The sequence below is a fragment of the Lolium rigidum genome, chromosome 5, assembly GCF_022539505.1.
Source record: "Lolium rigidum isolate FL_2022 chromosome 5, APGP_CSIRO_Lrig_0.1, whole genome shotgun sequence".
NCBI lineage: Eukaryota > Viridiplantae > Streptophyta > Magnoliopsida > Poales > Poaceae > Lolium > Lolium rigidum.
Window position 1 is genome coordinate 122741523 of NC_061512.1, and position 18771 is coordinate 122760293.

Consider the following 18771-nt stretch of genomic DNA (forward strand, 5'->3'; position numbering starts at 1 on the left):
GCACAAACACAATGGCGCCAGAAAATACTCGTTACACTGGAACCGGAGTATGAGTGCCTTTTACCTTTCCTCCCCGGCAACGGCGCCGGAAAAGTGCTTGATGTCTACGTTCCCCTCCTTTCTCGTAGATAGTGTTGGGCCTCCAAGAGCAGAGGTTTGTAGAACGAGCAGCAAGTTTTCCCTTAAGTGGATACCCAAGGTTTATCGAACTCGGGGAGGAAGAGGTCAAAGATATCCCTCTCATGCAACCCCGCAACCACAAAGCAAGAAGTCTCTTGTGTCCCCAACACACCTAATAGGTGCACTAGTTCGGCGAAGAGATAGTGAAATACAGGTGGTATGAATAAATAGTAGCAGTAGCAACGGTGCCAGAAAAGTGCTTGCTGGCGTGTAGTTGATGGTGGTAGTATTGCAGACGAGTAGTAACACAAGTAAAACAAGTAAACAAGCAGCGATAGCGATATTTAGGAACAAGGCCTAGGGATTACACTTTCACTAGTGGACACTCTCAACATTGATCACATAACAGAATAGATAAATGCATACTCTACACTTTTGTTGGATGATGAACACATTGCGTAGGATTACACGAACCCTCAATGCCGGAGTTAACAAGCTCCACAATAATGCTCATATTTTAGTAACCTTTAGTGTAAGATAGATCAACGATACTAAACCAAGTACTAGCATAGCATGCACACTCTGTCACCTTCATGCATATGTAGGAGGAATAGATCACATCAATATTATCATAGCAATAGTTAACTTCGCAATCTACAAGAGATCATGATCATAGCATAAACCAAGTACTAACACGGTGCACACACTTGTCACCTTTGCACACGTGCAGGGAGGAATAAAACTACTTTAATAACACATCACTAGAGTAGCACATAGATAAATTGTGATACAAACACATTGCAATCATAAAGAGATATAAATAAGCACCTCACTATGCCATTCAACAGTGAATAAGTATTCTGTGAAATCTAGCCTAAGAGACCCACACGGTGTACACACTGTCACCTTTACACACGTGGGACAAGGAGTCTCCGGAGATCACATAAGTAAAACTCACTTGACTAGCATAGTGACATCTAGATTACAAGCATCATCATATGAATCTCAATCATGTAAGGCAGCTCATGAGATTATTGTATTGAAGCACATAGGAGAGAGATGAACCACATAGCTACCGGTACAGCCCCGAGCCTCGATGGAGAACTACTCCCTCCTCATGGGAGCAGCAGGCGGTGATGAAGATGGCGGTGGAGATGGCAGCGGTGTCGATGGAGAAGCCTTCCGGGGCACTTCCCCGCTCCGGCAGGTGCCGGAACAGAGACTCCTGTCCCCCGGATCTTGGCTTCGCGATGGCGGCGGCTCCGGAAGGTTTTCCGTATCCCGGTTCTTCCTATCGTGGTTTTCGATCCGGGGGCTTTATATAGGCGAAGAGGCGGCGCAGGAGGGCTGACAGGGGGGCCACACCATAGGGCGGCGCGGCCCCCTCCGGCCGCGCCAGCCCTAGGGTTTGGTGGCCTCGTGGCCCCCTCCGACCTCTCCGGTGTGTTCCGGATGCTTCCGGGGATTCTAAGATCTTTGGCGTTGATTTCGTCCGATTCCGAGAATATTTCGTTACTAGGATTTCTGAAACCAAAAACAGCGTGAAAACAGAACTGGCACTTCGGCATCTTGTTAATAGGTTAGTTCCAGAAAATGCACGAATATGACATAAAGTGTGCATAAAATATGTAGATAACATCAATAATGTGGCATGGAACACAAGAAATTATCGATACGTCGGAGACGTATCAGCCGCCTCTGCGGGGCGGAAAACACCAGAGAGAAAAGAGCTCTCCGGCAGGCTGAAATCCGCCGGGGAAATTCCCTCCCGGAGGGGGAAATCGACGCCATCGTCACCGTCATCGAGCTGGACTTCATTGGGATCATCATCACCATCATCTCCACCACCGTCACCATCATCTCCACCGCTGCACCTCGTCACCGCTGTAACATCTAGGGTTGAATCTTGATTGTTTGATAGGGGAAACTCTCCCGGTATTGATTACTCCTTGTTATTGATGCTATTGAGTGAAACCATTGAACCAAGGTTTATGTTCAGATTGTTATTCATCATCATATCATCTCTGATCATGTTCCATATGATGTCTCGTGAGTAGTTCGTTTAGTTCTTGAGGACATGGGTGAAGTCTAAATGTTAGTAGTGAACTATGTTGAGTAATATTTAATGGTTTGATATTTAAGTTGTGGTGTTATTCTTCTAGTGGTGTCATGTGAACGTCGACTACATGATACTTCAACTTTATGGGCCTAGGGGAATGCATCTTGTACTCGTTTGCTAGTTGTGGGGTTGCCGGAGTGACAAGCAACTCGAACCCCGTTGGTATATCGATGCGAGGAGGGATAGCGGGATCTCGGAGTTTAAGGTCGTGGTTAGATTTATCTTAATTACTTTCTTGTATTTGCGGATGCTTGCAAGGGGTATAATCACAAGTATGTATTAGTCCTAGGAAGGGCGATGCATTAGCATAGGTTCACCCACACAACACTTATCAAAACAATGAAGATTAATCAACTATATGAAGCGAAAGCATTAGACTAAATTCCCGTGTGTCCTCAAGAACGTTTGGTCATTATAAGTAAACAAACCGGCTTGTCCTTTGTGCTAAAAAGGATTGGGCCACTTGCTGCAACTATTACTCTCGCATTTTATTTACTTGTACTTTATTTATCCGCTATATCAAAACCCCCGAATACTTGTCCGTGAGCATTTACAGTGAATCCTTCATCGAAACTGCTTGTCAACACCTTCTGCTCCTCGTTGGGTTCGACACTCTTATTTATCGAAAGTACTACGATACACCCCCTATACTTGTGGGTCATCACGGTGCTGTCGCTCCGCCTCCCGGTGACGCTGCCCGCCTCCAGCATTTGCCGGCTAGAGCAGCTATGGAGATAGCTGCCAGTAAAATGCCAATACGAAGGCAAATGCTTCTACGGTCGCCGCTAGCGCCGCCTCCTCCCACGACTCGTACTTTGCGAGATGCGGGTCCTCCTCCACGACCTCTACGGCTGCCTCTAGCACCGTCTCCTCCCACGCATCAAACATTGGGGGTTTAGATTTTTTCACTACCGAGAAGTGAGAGGCGGGGAAGGAGTGATAATATAGACCAGCGGCGAGGCGGAAAACCTCCCACGCGGCATCGTGCCGGGAGAGTTTTCCTCCTGGCGTCGTGGCGGGAGATTTCCCGCGCGGCGCCCTGGCGTCACTGACAGGCGGCTCCCACGCCCAAATTTTTTTGTCCCGCGAGGCGCCGGCGCGCCTCGAAGGGGTCGGCACGAGGTTGGTGGCGCTTCTATTGGGCTAAAAAAAGCACCGACACTTTTTGCGACGAGTTGGTGTGAGCCCATTCTTTATGTCGGCCCCCAAAATGCTATGGGGACGTCGATGGAGATGCTCTCAGTCAGGACCGGCTAGGCAGTGCGCATAGCGGCTGACCCATTCGTTCTATGATTGGTCAAATCTAAGTTGCATAGAAAATTTTGAAATTGCATACATATTTGATACGTAGTAGAACTTAATAAGAACATAGCATAATACTACATCATCGTCATGTTTCCGTCTCCTAGTTGTCTTCATCATCGGTGGCAGCGACGGCACATGATCTCATCGAAGATCTTGACGGTGAAGACATCGTGGCCGTTGTACTTGAAGACGACAAAGTGCCCGACTTCAATGGCATGCGAGCGGGCGAAGTGCCTCGTGGAGAAATATCTGCCCTTCGCCATCGAACATCACCTCTGCAGACCACAGGCCGGTCGCGCCTCCGAACACACGCAGGAGGACATGGTGGGGTTCTTGCCCATCGACGATCGAGGCAGGACTTCATTGCTTTTCACATGTCCTTAGTGCAACATGTAAGGGCTTATTTGTAATTTATATTTTCTTGAAGCTCTATGTGTAAGATATACTTCCACCGACGATAATCAAGCTCTAGCCTCAACCTCGTCATTGAGCTTTGATGGAGTCTTCGCATCAAGCTCGAGGCCTCGAGCCTCAACCTCATCCGCCAAGCCCAAGCGGAGTTGGCGAGTTTAAACTAACTGCCAAGGCTTGGAATGGACCAAGAGAGAACCTAAAATATCTAGTCGATTAACTGATTAATGAATCGGTTACGATGAAGATTAAGGAATCAGCCTATCATTAAGGAATGGATTACGAAGAAAATTATGCAATCAAATTACGTCGTGAGTGGAAGTGCGTGCGTGCGTGCACGTGGCTTCACAAGTTCCATCAAAGAGTTCGTTCGATCTTGGTAGTTAGGGCATCTCCAGCGGCGCGACGCAAACGGTCGATGCGTCCGCTTTGGTCGTAAATGCGTCTGGCACCCTCTCCAGTGGCACGACGCAAAGTGACCGGGCCGTCCGCGGAGACGCAAACCTGGCCCAAATATGCGCCAGGTTTGCGTCTCGGCGGACGCTGCGTGAGCAGCGCAAAGTGTCCGCCGCGGTCTCCACCGGCCCGCTCGGCAGCGAGCCTGCATGGAGGGCATCGCTTCCGCGGCCATCGCTTCCGCGGTCAGCGCTTCCGCGTCTGCACCGCAGCCTTCGCCATGAATGCCGCAGCTTCCTGTTCTGCGCGTGCACTGGCGGGCGGCGGCTGGGCTTCTGCGGCGCCTTCAATAGCATCGTATCCCGTGCGCGGCCGCCCTTAAAAGTCCACCGGCCGCTTTGCTCCTTCGCCCACAGCTCCACTTGCACCACAACCGCCGCTGCGCCATGGGGAAGAAGAACGACTTCGAGGCCTCCGGCAGCGGCATCAAGAAGGTGGCGCTCCCCGTCACGGTGGGGAGGCTCATGCACGGCAAATGGGTGTCGTGCGACGCCTGGTCCGGCGTACGGCTGCTCGGCGGCCGGCGGCTCAGCTGCCGCCGGGTGCCCATCCCTCCAGTGCACTGCGCGCGAGCCCGAGCGGACCAAGGAGATCCGGCGCGAGAGCCGATATCTGCCGGCGGACCTCCGCGCCGATCCGGCGTACGCCATCGACTCGGAGAGTTGGCGTACGTACCTGTCCACGGAGACGGACAGCAGACGAAGGGCTCGCTTCATGGGCGACAGGGATTATCCCTTCGGCCCTGCACCGCCGGCTCGTCGTCAGCAGGTGCCGACGCGACGTGAGCAGCCACAGCACAACGACCGCGTGGACGAGGACGACGACGACGAAGCCTACGCCGTGTACGACGACGACGACTACATCGAGGCGCTCGCGTACCATAGCGAGGAGGTGAAGGACGACAGCGAGGACTACGTCGGCCTCGTCTTCCACGAATGGCAGCGAGGCCATGGCGGAGGGCCGGAACTTCGAGTTCCCCGACAACATGACGGACGACGAGATGGCCAAGCTCGGCCTCCTCGTCTCCGAGTACGACGCGCCCGTGCGGCCGCCGTTGCCCCGCTACGCCACCGCCGTCATGCCGCCGGGCCTGTCCGCGGATGAAGCCCTTCGACGAGCGCTCCTGGACTCGGCGGCGCCTCCTCCACCGCCGCCACAGCCTTGGGCGCCTCCCCGCCGCCGCCACGGCCTTATGGCCGGGCTCCTCATCCGCCGCCACGGCCCGCAGCCCTGGGCGCCTCCACCGCCGCCTCAGCCGCAGCCTCCTCAACCTCGAGCACCGCGATCGCGCCCGGCGTACACTCCCCCAGATGGCAACTGGCCGTGGGACATACCGGAGATCATCGTGCTCGACAGCGACGAGGAGCAGCACGGCCACGACAGCGACCAGTAGGCGTTTTAGGTTTTTTTTTTATGTTTTCAAGTATGTAAGTTATGTTTCAGTTTTTGTAAATTATGTTTCAGTTCAAAAAAATGATTCGTCCTAAAAAAATGCGTCGTGCCATTGGAGCCACCCCCGACGCAAACGGACGCGCGATCGTTTTCGACCAAAAGGGCCGACGCAAACGGACGCGATGCGTCGCGCCGCTGGAGATGCCCTTACTCTATACTAATCAACCATAGCACTATTTTCTGAGGTGCGTGCATGCTCAGCTAAAGGACAAAACATGTGCTGATATTTTTTCCGCTCCATCTGACCAGTACATCATATAATTTTTTTATACTGTATATTTTTAATAAAGCAAATGCATGCAAGATCGATCTCTGATCTGATGTACGCGAAACTTATTTGGCCCTTCGGATGTTGGTGGGGTCATAGCTGAAGAGGTACCATTGAGTTCGAGCTCGTGCAGCACGAGCAGGACTTCCAGCAGCTTCGAAATAAAACAGTGCCGATTCCCAATTCTTTTAAACAGCAGGCCGTAGCCCTGTGTTAAATTAATAACGCCACACCGGTAGATAACAGAGTGCTGAAAGATCAGCTTACAGGCAACACACACCACAAGAAAGAAGATTACAAGAAACACATCTTGAGGTTGAGGCCCTCATCTATCCGCTTGATCAACCAATGGAGAAGACCGGTCAAGGAGGAACGCCAGGAGAAAGATCCAGCCATCGTCATCGCCTGAGACGCCGTCGAAGTGTCGACATCCGCCTCTGCCTCCGAAGAAGGTCCCTACCCTCTCGCCCTGGATCGAAGGGCGCCGCACCGTCGAGAGGCAGGGAAGCTCCCTAGCATACGGAGGTCACAAAGGACGGGAAGCCCAGAGCCCGAACAACTACCTAGATCACCTCCGCACGCGAAGCCCACAAACACCGTCGTCGACCGCCGGACTGACCGCCCATCAAGACGCAAGCTTCAGACTGAAGTCGCCGAACGAAGACACGACAGAGCCGCTAAAGGCAGCCGCCGGAGCATGCAGCTCAGCACTTCTCCTCCAACCCAAGACGGCGCCTTCAACAAGGGGACGGCGCCAAAGCACCGCCGCCGCCAAATCGGAGAGATTTGGGTTTTCACCCGGGAGGAGGAGAGGGGAAAGGGAGGTAGACCTTAACGGCGCCTCCAGGAAGGGGAACAGCGCAGCGCGTCGTCGTCGTCGTGACCGCCACTGCCGGTCAAGGGTTACCCCCGGGCCAGAGCTCCCTTCCCCGCCACCCCGAGGACACAGACCCGGCGAGATGCCAGGCACCGGCCGCACCGAGGTGGAAGCCGCACGCAGGAAAGCCACCGTCTTCGGATCCGAGGTGGAGGTAGACGGGGCGACCTCCACGCCACGAGCGGCGGCCTCCGCCCCTCGCCGCCCACGCGGCCAAGGAGAGCAGTCCACGGCACCGGCAGGCGCCCGCCGCCGGCGACGCCGCCCTCACCGTGCAAGGCCGCCGCCTCGGATGCCCGAGGCCCCACCGGGAGAGCACCGGCCGGAGCCACCCCGGCCCGAAGCCGCTCCCCGGAGGAGCGAGATCGGGGCAAGGGCGTCCATCCAGTACCCGCACCGGCGCCGGCAAGCTTCGCGCGGAGGTCCCCACCTATCACCGCACGGAGAGCCGAGAGCCAAGATCCTCGCCGCCCCTTCACCGGCGTCGCGGGCTTAGCCCGGCGGCGCCTCTAGGGGCGACGAGGAGGGAGAGGAGAGCAGGGGAAGGTGGCGGCGGCGCGGCTAGGGTTTCGCCCCCTAGGTCGCCTGGAGGGGGCGACCCGAGAAGAGCGAAGCGGTTTACTTCGGTGCCTCCCGATTCCCAATTCTGAACGAGTAATAATAATGAAATAAAATGCCATATGCACCAATTGATTCAGAAGCCGGGACTGTTTCCGTTTTCGGGAAAGAGAAAGTTAGGAAACAAGTTGGGGATATCAGGCCTGAAAGATGCTCAAAGAGGCCCTTACATTTTGATCCAAAACGCTCGAAATCCTTTTTCCTGGAGATATGTTGTGAGGTACGCCTTAAGTTTGAGATAAACCTTAAGGATTACTACAATATATAAAGGTGAACCTTATGAGGGGCTCTTTGGATCACATGACTGAAGAACACATGACAATCTAACAGGTTCGCCGGTGCAGAACAGAGGATTGTGAAACACATGACAAGCATAGGGATAGTCCTTTGGATGAAATACAGGAAAAAACATAGGAAACATGTCTTGCCCGTGCGCGTAATGATGCAAGTGGTTCATCGGTACCCTCTACCCTCTTTAGTCTAAAAGGTGAACTAAATTTCGTCATGACAACATCAAGTTAGTTCATTTTTGAATCAAAGTGGGTAAAGGCTACCCTAATGGTGAACCACTTGCATCTATACCTGCGCGACCAAGTCATATGGGATCGAGGCATATGAAATTTAATCCAGACAAATCTAAGAAACACAATTCCTTTGATTCAAAGGCAATTTGTAGGAAAAAAATCACAAAATTCCCATAGAATTCCTACAATCCACGGAGAGCCTAAGGATTGCTACATAGGCCTTATGATATCCTTTTTGCACATAGTCTATGCCGAATTTCCTGCCTAGTAACTAGCTAGCAAGCAAGACATGCTATCTAAACCCGGACATCCGATTCCAAGCTTATGTTGTCAAGTCAATTTCGAAATATTCCCTCCAGCTCTAAGGGCTCCTTTGATTCAATAATTTATAAAGAAATTATGTAGAATTTGGATTCTATGGAAAAATTTCCTACATAGATTGTTTGATTTATAGAAATATATCCTATAGGAAGTAATTATATAGGAAGTAATTATATAGGAATCTTGTAAGGTAAATCCTGTAGGAAAAAAAATATTGAGTCATACATATGAAAAATTCCTTTGCTACAATCAAACATATTTCATGTTTTCGTAGAATTTAAGAACTCCTTTGATTCATAGGATAGGAAAAGAATAGGAATAGGAAAAAATATAGGATTATAATGCCATGCCTAGTTTAATCCTATAGAAAGATGAGTTGTCTTTGATTGTGCCAAAGAAACTTTTTCATGAGATATGATCTTATGTTTTTTTCTATAAAATTTGCACTACAAAATTCATATAAGATATGTTTCTATGAATCAAGCAAGTAGTGTAGGAATTTTGTTCAAAAGAATCAAAGAAGCCCTAAAACTGCCATACTAGAGGGACTGAGGGAGTATCAAAGCTAATGGTTCCAATCATGTCAGAGGGACTGGAGTACTGGACTGAACTCACGGGTAGCACGTAGCCATCATGGCATCACACTTGAGCGCAGCAGTGCAGTGCACCGCGGCATGATGATAATGATGATGTTAGTAAAAGCCGGAAACTCTCTCTGTAGCTTGAGCTACAGGTCGTCCGTTTGTTTCGAAATTTCGAAAACAGTATTTATAAGTTTCGAAAAAATCTGCACAAAAATTCAGACGCACATAATGATCTAATCTACAATCATGTAAAATATCAATGCTAAATACCATATACGTTGGGCTACACAAAAAGTGACAAGTTCTGACAACTTGTGAGAGTCTGAAAATTTGTACTGTTCACTATACTAAGGTCTGCACTTTTATTATTTTTGTGTAACCCAAATTATTAGGTATTTCGGATTTTACACATTTACAGGATACATGTCTGGCTACATCTAGAATTTTTTTCTGATTGTTCTGAACTTTTAGACCTGGATTTTGCATTTTTCAAACAAAAAAAAAAGAGCTACATGGAGCTAGCGTTCCAAAAGTCCACACTCTAGTAAAGGCTCCCTATGTAACCTACACAGCACAGTGATTATCAGGCGGCTCCAAAATCTCCCATATCTATCTGGATCTCATCCAGTCCACTAACCTACATGATCTATAATTGCAGGGACAGACATAAAACCGGAGCGACTGAGGATTCCTTTTTTAGGGTCCCATGATGAAACGAAATATGTGCAAGTGACCATCCATCTCTCCAGCTCTGGGGGAGTCTCTGTCACGGATGGTCGCTGGGATTTGAGGCAGCAAGATCTTGAGCTTGTCCCACAACCTTACTGCTTGCCTGTCAGTTTCTTCCTAGTTCTACCCCCTCCATTATTCAGACACAAATCCAGGATTCATGCAAATGAGGCACACAAATCTTACACCAAATATAGGACTACTCCATTTTAAATATAACATGTTTGCATTTCTTCCGAGAAGGAAATGTGAAGTTATTCCCCAGACAGAACAGACAAGTTCATCGACTCAAGTTTGTTCATAACCACCCAGAAAACTACTCAACAGATATCCAGATCCAATTCAGAGCCAAGACAGAGCTGGGGCGGGTTTGCGCTTTGCTGGAAACAGTGCATGTTGCTTACAAGAGAGCATGCCCATATGTGCTGTTTGGAGATCACAGGCAGCACATCCCTTTCATCCGTGGCGATCGATGAACGTGTACCAGGCTGAACCAGCAAAGCGCAACTACTTGGCAGCATTCCAGTGTTTGTGCTAGCGACCATTTTGTCAAGATTCAGTTATTTACATATCCATATCAATATCATAATACCGTCAGATGAGGATGTGCCACCAACCGACGCTGGAGCCATCCATCCAGGTGTACCATCAGACCCAGTTGCTATCACCGACCAACACGTACCATATCAGTTAGTCCATCTTTCAGCTCAAAATCAGAACAGGACACACCAAATATACGCTAAAAAGGACTCCCATACCACGCCCGCATTATATCGGGAGGCATACATAAAGCATAATCTAACCTAGCATGCATACTGTACAACAGCTCTGAAAAACATATAGGTCACAATTAAAACTGGTAACAGGAGCAGCTTAGGCCCATAAACAGGGAGGATAGGGACGACACTGGAAGTGTGCGCAGGAAATGCCTTACCACAACAGCATCATCTCCTAATTCACTACCACCGCCTGCTACTGGATCTCACTAGTCGAGGTTGCGTCTAGAGCTACCTAAGCTATAGCATCAACATGAGAGAGATAACAATGAAAGAGCAAACCCGTGGTTGCACTTGTGACAGAGTATTAGTTTCTCAAAAGGTATGTTCGCAAGTTACTCTCCATTCACGAAGTTTTTACCCTCGTAATACTTCTTCTCGCTGGCTTCCTTCTTTTCGTTCCGCTTCTGCGCAAAGCAAACACCAGACAAAATTTGATTAAAACCGCATCAGATCAATGGACCGACCAGCATAAATGGGAACCACATCAGCCCCACACTAAAGAACATGTCACTCAGAGTAAGACATAGCAAAAAATACTGGTCCCAGGACAGACAAATATTTAATGTACATAACTACAAAACTGCACACAGGAGAAGGCTTCACCAGAGCACTAATTCACTATCATATCATCAGTATAAAACAAATCATGTGAGCACATTATTGACAAGAAAACAAAGGTAAAATCACGTTTATGCAACGAGAATATGTAGTGCAATAATGCATACCAAGGACCAAACTCAACCCAGAAATCTAATCCAACACTACAGTATTTACCTGGTAGGCTTCATGGTTAGAAACTATCCTCCTTATAATAGTACTAGTAGTGATATCCAAAGGGCTCTCCAGTCTACGGTAAATGCCCATCTCCATTGGGACAGCATACGGATGTGATTCATCCTGATAAGTGCAAGAGTGGCCATAGTAAATAATGAATGTTTATGTTCAACATTTGAATATTTTAAGGGAAGTGCAACTTAATTACCTTCGCAAAATCCATGTTCTCCGCAATGGTTCCTTGAACGACTAATGAAATATTGAATGTTGTAATCTGCAGAGAAGAACGAGGTTAGAGAACTCCTGACATAAACCTCACACATGAATCCTGATAGTCATAACTAAAACTGCACCTCATGATTTTTAAATGATCTGGTTCAAATCTAGCTTGGCCCAGTTTAGCTAACCTCAAATCTAGGTGACATCGAAAACTAAAAAATTTAACCAAACCAACAAAGAGTAAATGTTTACTGAATCTGACTGTGCTGTGATTGTTTTGCAAAGAAAAGGTTACGCTATGGAAGTAAACCTCATTTCATCTGCATATATTCATGTACAAGCTGGAGAAGGAGAGGTAGGGAGGTAGTCGAAGGGGACAACAACACTGCCTAGACAACAACACTGCCTACTTCTACTCGCTTGCCAATGGCAGAAAAAGGAAGACAGCAATTCTGTCGTTGGAAGATGATGGCATCATGATTGAAGAGAATGATCAATTAAAAAGACATAACAGGATACTACAAAACCCTCTTCGGTAAAGAACCTGAGTCACCAGTTCGGATGCATCCTAGGTCTTGGCAAGCAGTCGGGAGAGTAAATACGGATGATTGCGTGGCATTGACAAAAGCTTTTTCAATGGAGGTGGATACTGCTACTAAAACAATGAATACCAACACTGCCCCCAGCCCTGATGGTTTCCAAGTTCAATTTTATAAAGGATTCTGGGACAAAGTGAAGATCCTAGTTAAAGAAATGCTTGACGATATGCATGCTGGGAGACTAGATTTGGGCAGGTTGAATTATGGGGTAATCATACAGATCCCAGAAATCAAAGATGCTAACGTGATTCACCAATACAGACCAATTTGTCTTCTCAATGTCATTTTCAAGATAATCACTGCAGTGTTGGCAAATCGTCTCACCTGGGTTGCGGATAAAGTTGTTCATCCCATTCAAATAGCTTTTATCTCGGGTCGTCTCATTCAGGAAGGAGTAGTGGTCCTTCATGAGGTTATCCATTAAATTCGGAGAACTAAATCGAAAGGGATAATTCTGAAGTTGGATTTTGAGAAGGCTTACGACAAGGTGCAGTGGTCCTTGAAACAAACTCTCCAAAACAAAGCCTTCTGTGAGCAATGGGTCAACTGGATCAGTCTTGCAGTGGAGACTGGTAAAGTTTGTATCAACTTCAATGGTGAAAATGGAGATTATTTTAGAAGCTTCTGGGGGCTTCGGCAGGGCGATCCTCTATCTCCAATATTGTTTGACATAATTGGCGATGCTCTAGGTGCAATAATCTCTGCTGCTAAGAATGCTGGTCACTTGAGTGGTTTGGTACCGCATCTGGTTGATGCTGGCATTACCCATCTGCAGTACGCAGAAGATACAGTCCTCTTCCTTGATTTGTCGAATGACTCGATTACCAATATGAAATTTCTGCTATATTGCTACGAGGCCATGTCGGGTTTGAAAATCAACTTTCAGAAAAGAGAGATTTTTGTATTTGGGGTTGATTATGAAGAGCAGAATAGAGTTGCTGATATGTTCAATGCAACCTGGGGTCCTTCCCAATGAAATACTTGGGTACCCCAATATCCAACAAGAAATTACTTGCGTCTGATTTTGATTTCATTCCTGCAAAGATTCAGAAGAATCTTGCTACATGGCAACCGGTGTCGACTGGTGGCAGAAAAAATGGTTATTGATTCTTGTCTTGACAATATCTCGACGTATGTCATGGGGATTTATTTGTTGTCCGAGAGAACTCATTAGAAAATGGATATGCCGAGGGCCAATTTTTATTGGGACAAGGTGGGCGACCAGAATAAGTATCACATGGTGAGGTGGCTCGCCATGTGTCGACCAAAAGAGTTTGGAGGAATGGGTTTTGTAGAGACGCGAAAAAATATCTCTCTGTTGGCCAAACGGATTATGAGGCTCGAAAAAGGCGATCAAAGTCCAAGTTGTCTGATTTTGAGACATAAATATATGATGAATGGTAGCTTCTTCCAAACTAATGCAGCTGGTGCTTCTAAGTTTTGGAAAGGCCTCCACTCCATTAAGCACTGGGTTCGTTGAGGCCTGGCTTACCATGTTGGCAATGGGCATAAAGCATGGTTCTGATTTGATGTTTGGTTTGAACAGGTTCCTTTTAGTGTTCTTTTCCTGCACATCTTCAGCTGATGAATCAGCAGAGTGGCGAGACCTAGGGCTGCTTTTCACTACTTTTGAGCTTTTGGAGGCTGATGATGTTGGGTACTGGTTACTTACAAGAGATCAAAATTATTCAGCAAAATCCCTGTATTCAAGTTGCTTGATTCAGGGGTAAAAGATATAAGGATGTTAGATAATAGATATGTGGAAATCAACGCTGCCGATGAAAGTAAAATCTGTTGTGTGTGCTTTCACGGAAGGATTTAAGTGACTGCTGATATCAAAACAAAAGGGTGTCCTGGGGAGCTGGGCTGCACCTACTGTGGTGAACTGCAGTCGGCAGATCACCTAATTTTCCAATGCCCCGTATCAAGTTTCAATGGTGCTGTGTTACAGAGGCGTTAGGTTGGAGTAGGAGTTCTGAATCGTTTGATGATTTCCTGTCAATCACAATGTGCAAACCTGGGGAGAGCTCCAACTCTATTGGTTGGGCAATATTTGGAGCCCTCTCTTGGTCCATTTGGCTAACTCGTAATGATGCAGTTTTCAACAAAAAGATTATGAGCTCTCCAATTAATATTCTGTTCAAACCCATTTATTTGCTGTCTCAGTGGACTTGCATGTTGCCAGGAAAGCGTGAGAAGAGATGGAGATGCCTGGTTGAGAACTTGCTACTGGTGGCGAGTAAGATGCAGACAATATCGGGTCCAAGGCGAGGGATTGGCTGATTACTTGGTCTCTGTTATTTTCCTGTTAGTGTTGTCCTAGCTTGTGACTAGCTATCTTTTCCCTTTGTGTGGGTCTGGGTTTCACTGTCTGTAATAGCTAGCTCGAGTTTGTTTGCTTCTTTTTTGTTTAGCTGGTATTCCCAGATCTTCAGAATCCTTTTCGTTGTGTAAGCTGGTGCACCCAGCAAAACTGGCAGTTTATGCTTTCATAAAAAAGCAGGGCCGTCGGGCCTTTCCTCTAAAAAAAAATCATGTACAAGCCCAAATCGTCCTGTATTTCTTATTTCTATTTAAATTAAATACTTCATGTAAAATTAGGCTTTTTATTGGCGTAGGATAAGAGTCATCCTCCATGCAATGTGTGTACGATTGTATCATATCACTGCTACAAATAGTGGAGTTGGCGGCGGCTATAATTGTGGCAGTGGTTTATTCACCCCTCCACCTCCCCTTCTAAATTTTTACCTCCCGAAGGGAGCTATACAGATTTAATTCCGGAAGAAAAACATATCTAACAAATAAATAATTCAACGCAAATCATCTGATCTATCACAATATAGCACAACCAGATGCAGCAGCAAACCCAATGACATTGTGCAGGCCAAGAACAATGGCTGAGGCAGAGCCCAGCTAAGGTCAGGCTGCAGACCAGGGCGACTGGTCGAGCCCGACAAAGGCGGCTTGACGTGCTAGGATACATGTTTCTTAACCTTAGCAAGCTGTGCATTCAATGAGTAGTCTTACATGTAACTTTCAAGGAAATAGGACCAACAGCACCATCGAGCATTTGTACTACAGTTAGATAATGTCATGGTTTAGCCTACCCCAACTTGCTTGGGAAAAAGGCTTTGATGTTCTTGTTGTAGTTGTAGATAATGTCATGGTTTAGAGTAGAGAAGGGAACTCACCATGTCTTTTGAAATGTCCCATGGAGCACCAATGATTACTTCATCAACATAACGGCAGGCTAGGACACTTAAACTTCGCTCATGGAGATTCATGATTGGGCGATGTGGTCCTCGTGTAGAACTAAATATAATAAGCACCAAAAGTTAAACCAAAGTGAATGTTATGTTCAAAGAATTGAGTAGAGATGCTATGTTTCAACGCCAATGGACATTGTAAATTGGAAAGCTGAATAATCTGTATAAAAACTGTAGGGGAGGCCCTGACAGTAAATAATACAATATTTTAATTTGTAAAAGATTTGAAGAAGCAACCATTATATATTACCTTATGGTCTGATCTGTGTGGATACCCACAAGCAAGAAATCACCAAGCTCTCGAGCAAGTCGCAATATCTACATAGAAGAAACTATCAATACAGTAGAAAGCCCGAATGTCCATCTTTTGAAAAGGAAGTTAAGCTTGTTTGATTGCTTCCTCACAATAAGAAAGAAAGACAAAGGTACAGCCAACATGTTCATACAGAAAGTGCGTCGTCTGAATGCTGAGACAGATAAAAAAAAATCTTGTAATTACCTCAACATGTCCAGCATGGAACAGATCAAATGCACCATCTATGTAAACTATCCGAGAATCTGGTCCTGGACCCTACATTGGGAAAGCTCACAGTCAACACAGAAATAAATGCACCATCAAGTTTAGGAAGAGGAAAAATAGTTTTATCAAGTTGAAAAGCATCAATTATCACCAGCTTTACAGAAATGAAACATAGCCGGTTACATTATAAGCATTTGCAACGAATAGCTGATTACAAGCATATGGTTTTCTTATACTCTAAGGATATTGATTTGGTTGGTCACGAAATTGTGACCATCACCTAAGAACTTGTGTAAGCCATGAAATTAGCCATCTATTGCTGACCCACTTAACCCCCAATCAAATGGGGTTAACTAACTAAACAGTAGGGTAGGCGCTCTGTACTCCTGTCACTAAACAAATATGTCTATTATGCCTAGTAACTACATGAACATACAAAAATTGATGTTTCAAGAAAGATAAACTTCTGTTAGTGGAAATTTTGCACCTGCATTTCTTTTGAACTACGAGAGAAACCAAGGTTAGATAGTCTCACAGTGTCACCATGAAAGAAGTGCCTTTTCGGAGAGACTAACAGAAATACAGCCCCTAGAACCTGTTTCTAATATCAAGACTAGATGCAAAGTGCTAAAGCCATTCTGTGGAGCCTCATGGAATATATTCATCCAAGGACATACATGATATAGTGCATGAGAACCCATCATACCTTGCTATTTGAGAACTGAACTATTCTCCGAGATGTCGGAAGGAAATGAGATATCCTAGTTGCACTTCCAGATCCACTATCGTCAATCTTCTGACCATGCCCAGAACTGAACTGCCTCTGTAGTGAAGAGTGGTTGCGCCTATCCAAAGCTGATCTCTCTCTAACACAAAGAAGCATTCTTCCTGCAATATAGAAAGATGGTCTCACAGTGAGAGTAAGTATTTTTCACTCCCATAAGCATTTTCTTTACTACAAATGACCAATTTATTAGTTCCCACAAAAATCAACATAGTGCGTGCTCCATACCATCCCGGCCAATAAATGGATATAATAATCATATACCAGCAACTTTACAATGGATCTGATGCCTGGAACATGCGACTCTTGGTGACAATTTATTCCTTGAGGATATGATATGACACAATTTCATGGTAGTGGAGCACTACGAGAAACCAGGAAAGAAAATCTAGCGAGTACTACGTTTATACAAAATAAGTTTCTGATTATTCCAAATCAATTTCAATATTGGAGATCACTATAAGATCTGTTTCTCAAAGATAACTGCACTTAGAACTAGAACCCAGACATTCCCTTAACATACAATTCCATCGGATAAAAACTCCAACAGTAAAGAACATGAAGAGAAACAAAAGCAGAATCCATACCAACAATGTCTGTTGTTGACACACCCTCGGTTCTTTTAATCTGCTTGTATCTGCCGGCATTTTTGGCAAGGGCATACGCGTCGGTGCCATCTGGGAGCAGGCATGGATCATCGCCATGGATGATGTAATCTATATTGTACTCGGTGAATAGCTTCTTCATGAAGTCCTCGGTTATGGCATATGGCGCATCTGGAATGACATCATCCACCCATTTCACGGCGCCAACCATCACCATTCTGAATTACACAGAAAAGGAAATATTAGAAGTAAGAAACTGTGGGTTGCTATTGTGCATATTTCCACCTACAGCTGTTAGTTCATTATTACTACCCAGGTACGATTTGGACATTCAGCTCATTATTATTATACGCTAGATTATCCACTGACTAAATTAGATTTAATTCCAGAAATTGCAGAATTCGAATCAGTCGAGAACATGTTGCAATTGTTTCCCCAGCTATTTTCTATTGCCTAACAATTTTATCGAGTTAGAACATTAGAGCGAAATATTGGGATGAATTTCTGTGAATGAGTTGGAACGCCACACGAGGGCAGATGAAAAAGGGATCGGACGGACCTCTCGCGTAGCGGCGTGACGGGCGGTCCCTTATTGGCGGTGATCTCGTCGTCGCTGACTACGCCGACGACGAGCTGGTCCCCGAGCGCGCGCGCCTGGCGCAGCGCGTTGCAGTGGCCGTAGTGCATCATGTCGAAGCATCCGTCCATGTAGACGCGCACGGGGCGGGCGCGGCGGCGGCGGAACCGGCGCCGCAGCGCGTCGAGCGGGGGCAGGCCCGGGACGGCCACGGGGCCCGCGACGTGGAGCGCCACCACGGACGCGCCCAGCACGATCCCGCCGATCACGCAGGCCGCCACCAGCCTCGCCTTGCTGCTGTCCGCGTCCATGGGGACGGCGAGGGGGTAGGGATCGAGAGGAGGGTGCGCGTGCGCGCGGGGGCGGCTGTAGGTTTAGAGGCTTGAGCGTGCGGCCGGAGGGGCAATCGCCATGGGATGTGAGGAGCGGTGGTGGTGGTGGTGGTGGCCGCGGCGGCGAGTGAGGATTCCGGTGTACAGTTGCCGCGTGCGCGCACCGGAACTAGCCGGGCCGTTGGCTACGCGGGACCGGTATGTCAGTGAGACACGTATGGCACTGTCAGGGTGCCGTGGCGTGGAGGAGCGAGCATGGTCGGTGCACGTGTCGGCAAGATGGGTATTTGTTGCGTTGCTCCTGGAAGCCACCTGTGCTGTGCTACTGTCGACGGAGGCAAAGATATTTGCTGTGTCCTCTCTTATTTTTGTTTATCTACCTTGACCTCGACATGGGGGTGTACGTGGCCAAGCTCCATAATTTTACGCAAAACCCGATTTGTGCTTGTGGATACGACTTCTGGTCAGGATAATTTCGTTTGTCAAAGTCAGTACATGTTGGTGATACCTTTTGCATTTCCATATACTCCGG

The 18771-nt window shown here is 47.2% G+C and overlaps 1 protein-coding gene across 1 annotated transcript; it reads right to left on the reverse strand.

The window, feature by feature from the left end:
• Positions 1-10829: 10829 nt before the first annotated feature.
• On the reverse strand, positions 10830-18226 carry LOC124653030 (ethanolamine-phosphate cytidylyltransferase-like). The gene is made up of 9 exons (XM_047192085.1): positions 17890-18226; positions 17313-17548; positions 16648-16829; positions 15921-15992; positions 15672-15739; positions 15347-15467; positions 11546-11611; positions 11338-11460; positions 10830-10967 (listed from the first exon to the last, which is right to left on the reverse strand). The coding sequence occupies exons 1-9, from the start codon at positions 18216-18218 to the stop codon at positions 10896-10898; spliced, it is 1269 nt and encodes a 422-aa protein (XP_047048041.1). The 5' UTR covers positions 18219-18226; the 3' UTR covers positions 10830-10895.
• Between the last annotated feature and the right edge of the window lie 545 nt (positions 18227-18771).

Excerpts from the sequence above, each read along its gene's own strand:
- LOC124653030 (XM_047192085.1), bottom strand. The coding sequence starts at position 18,218 with ATGGACGCGGACAGCAGCAAGGCGAGGCTGGTGGCGGCCTGCGTGATC. Across the intron at positions 15,468-15,671 it reads CACACAGATCAGACCATAAG|TTCTACACGAGGACCACATC; the intron begins GTAATATATAAT and ends TATTATATTTAG. Across the intron at positions 11,612-15,346 it reads GGGACATTTCAAAAGACATG|ATTACAACATTCAATATTTC; the intron begins GTGAGTTCCCTT and ends TCTTCTCTGCAG.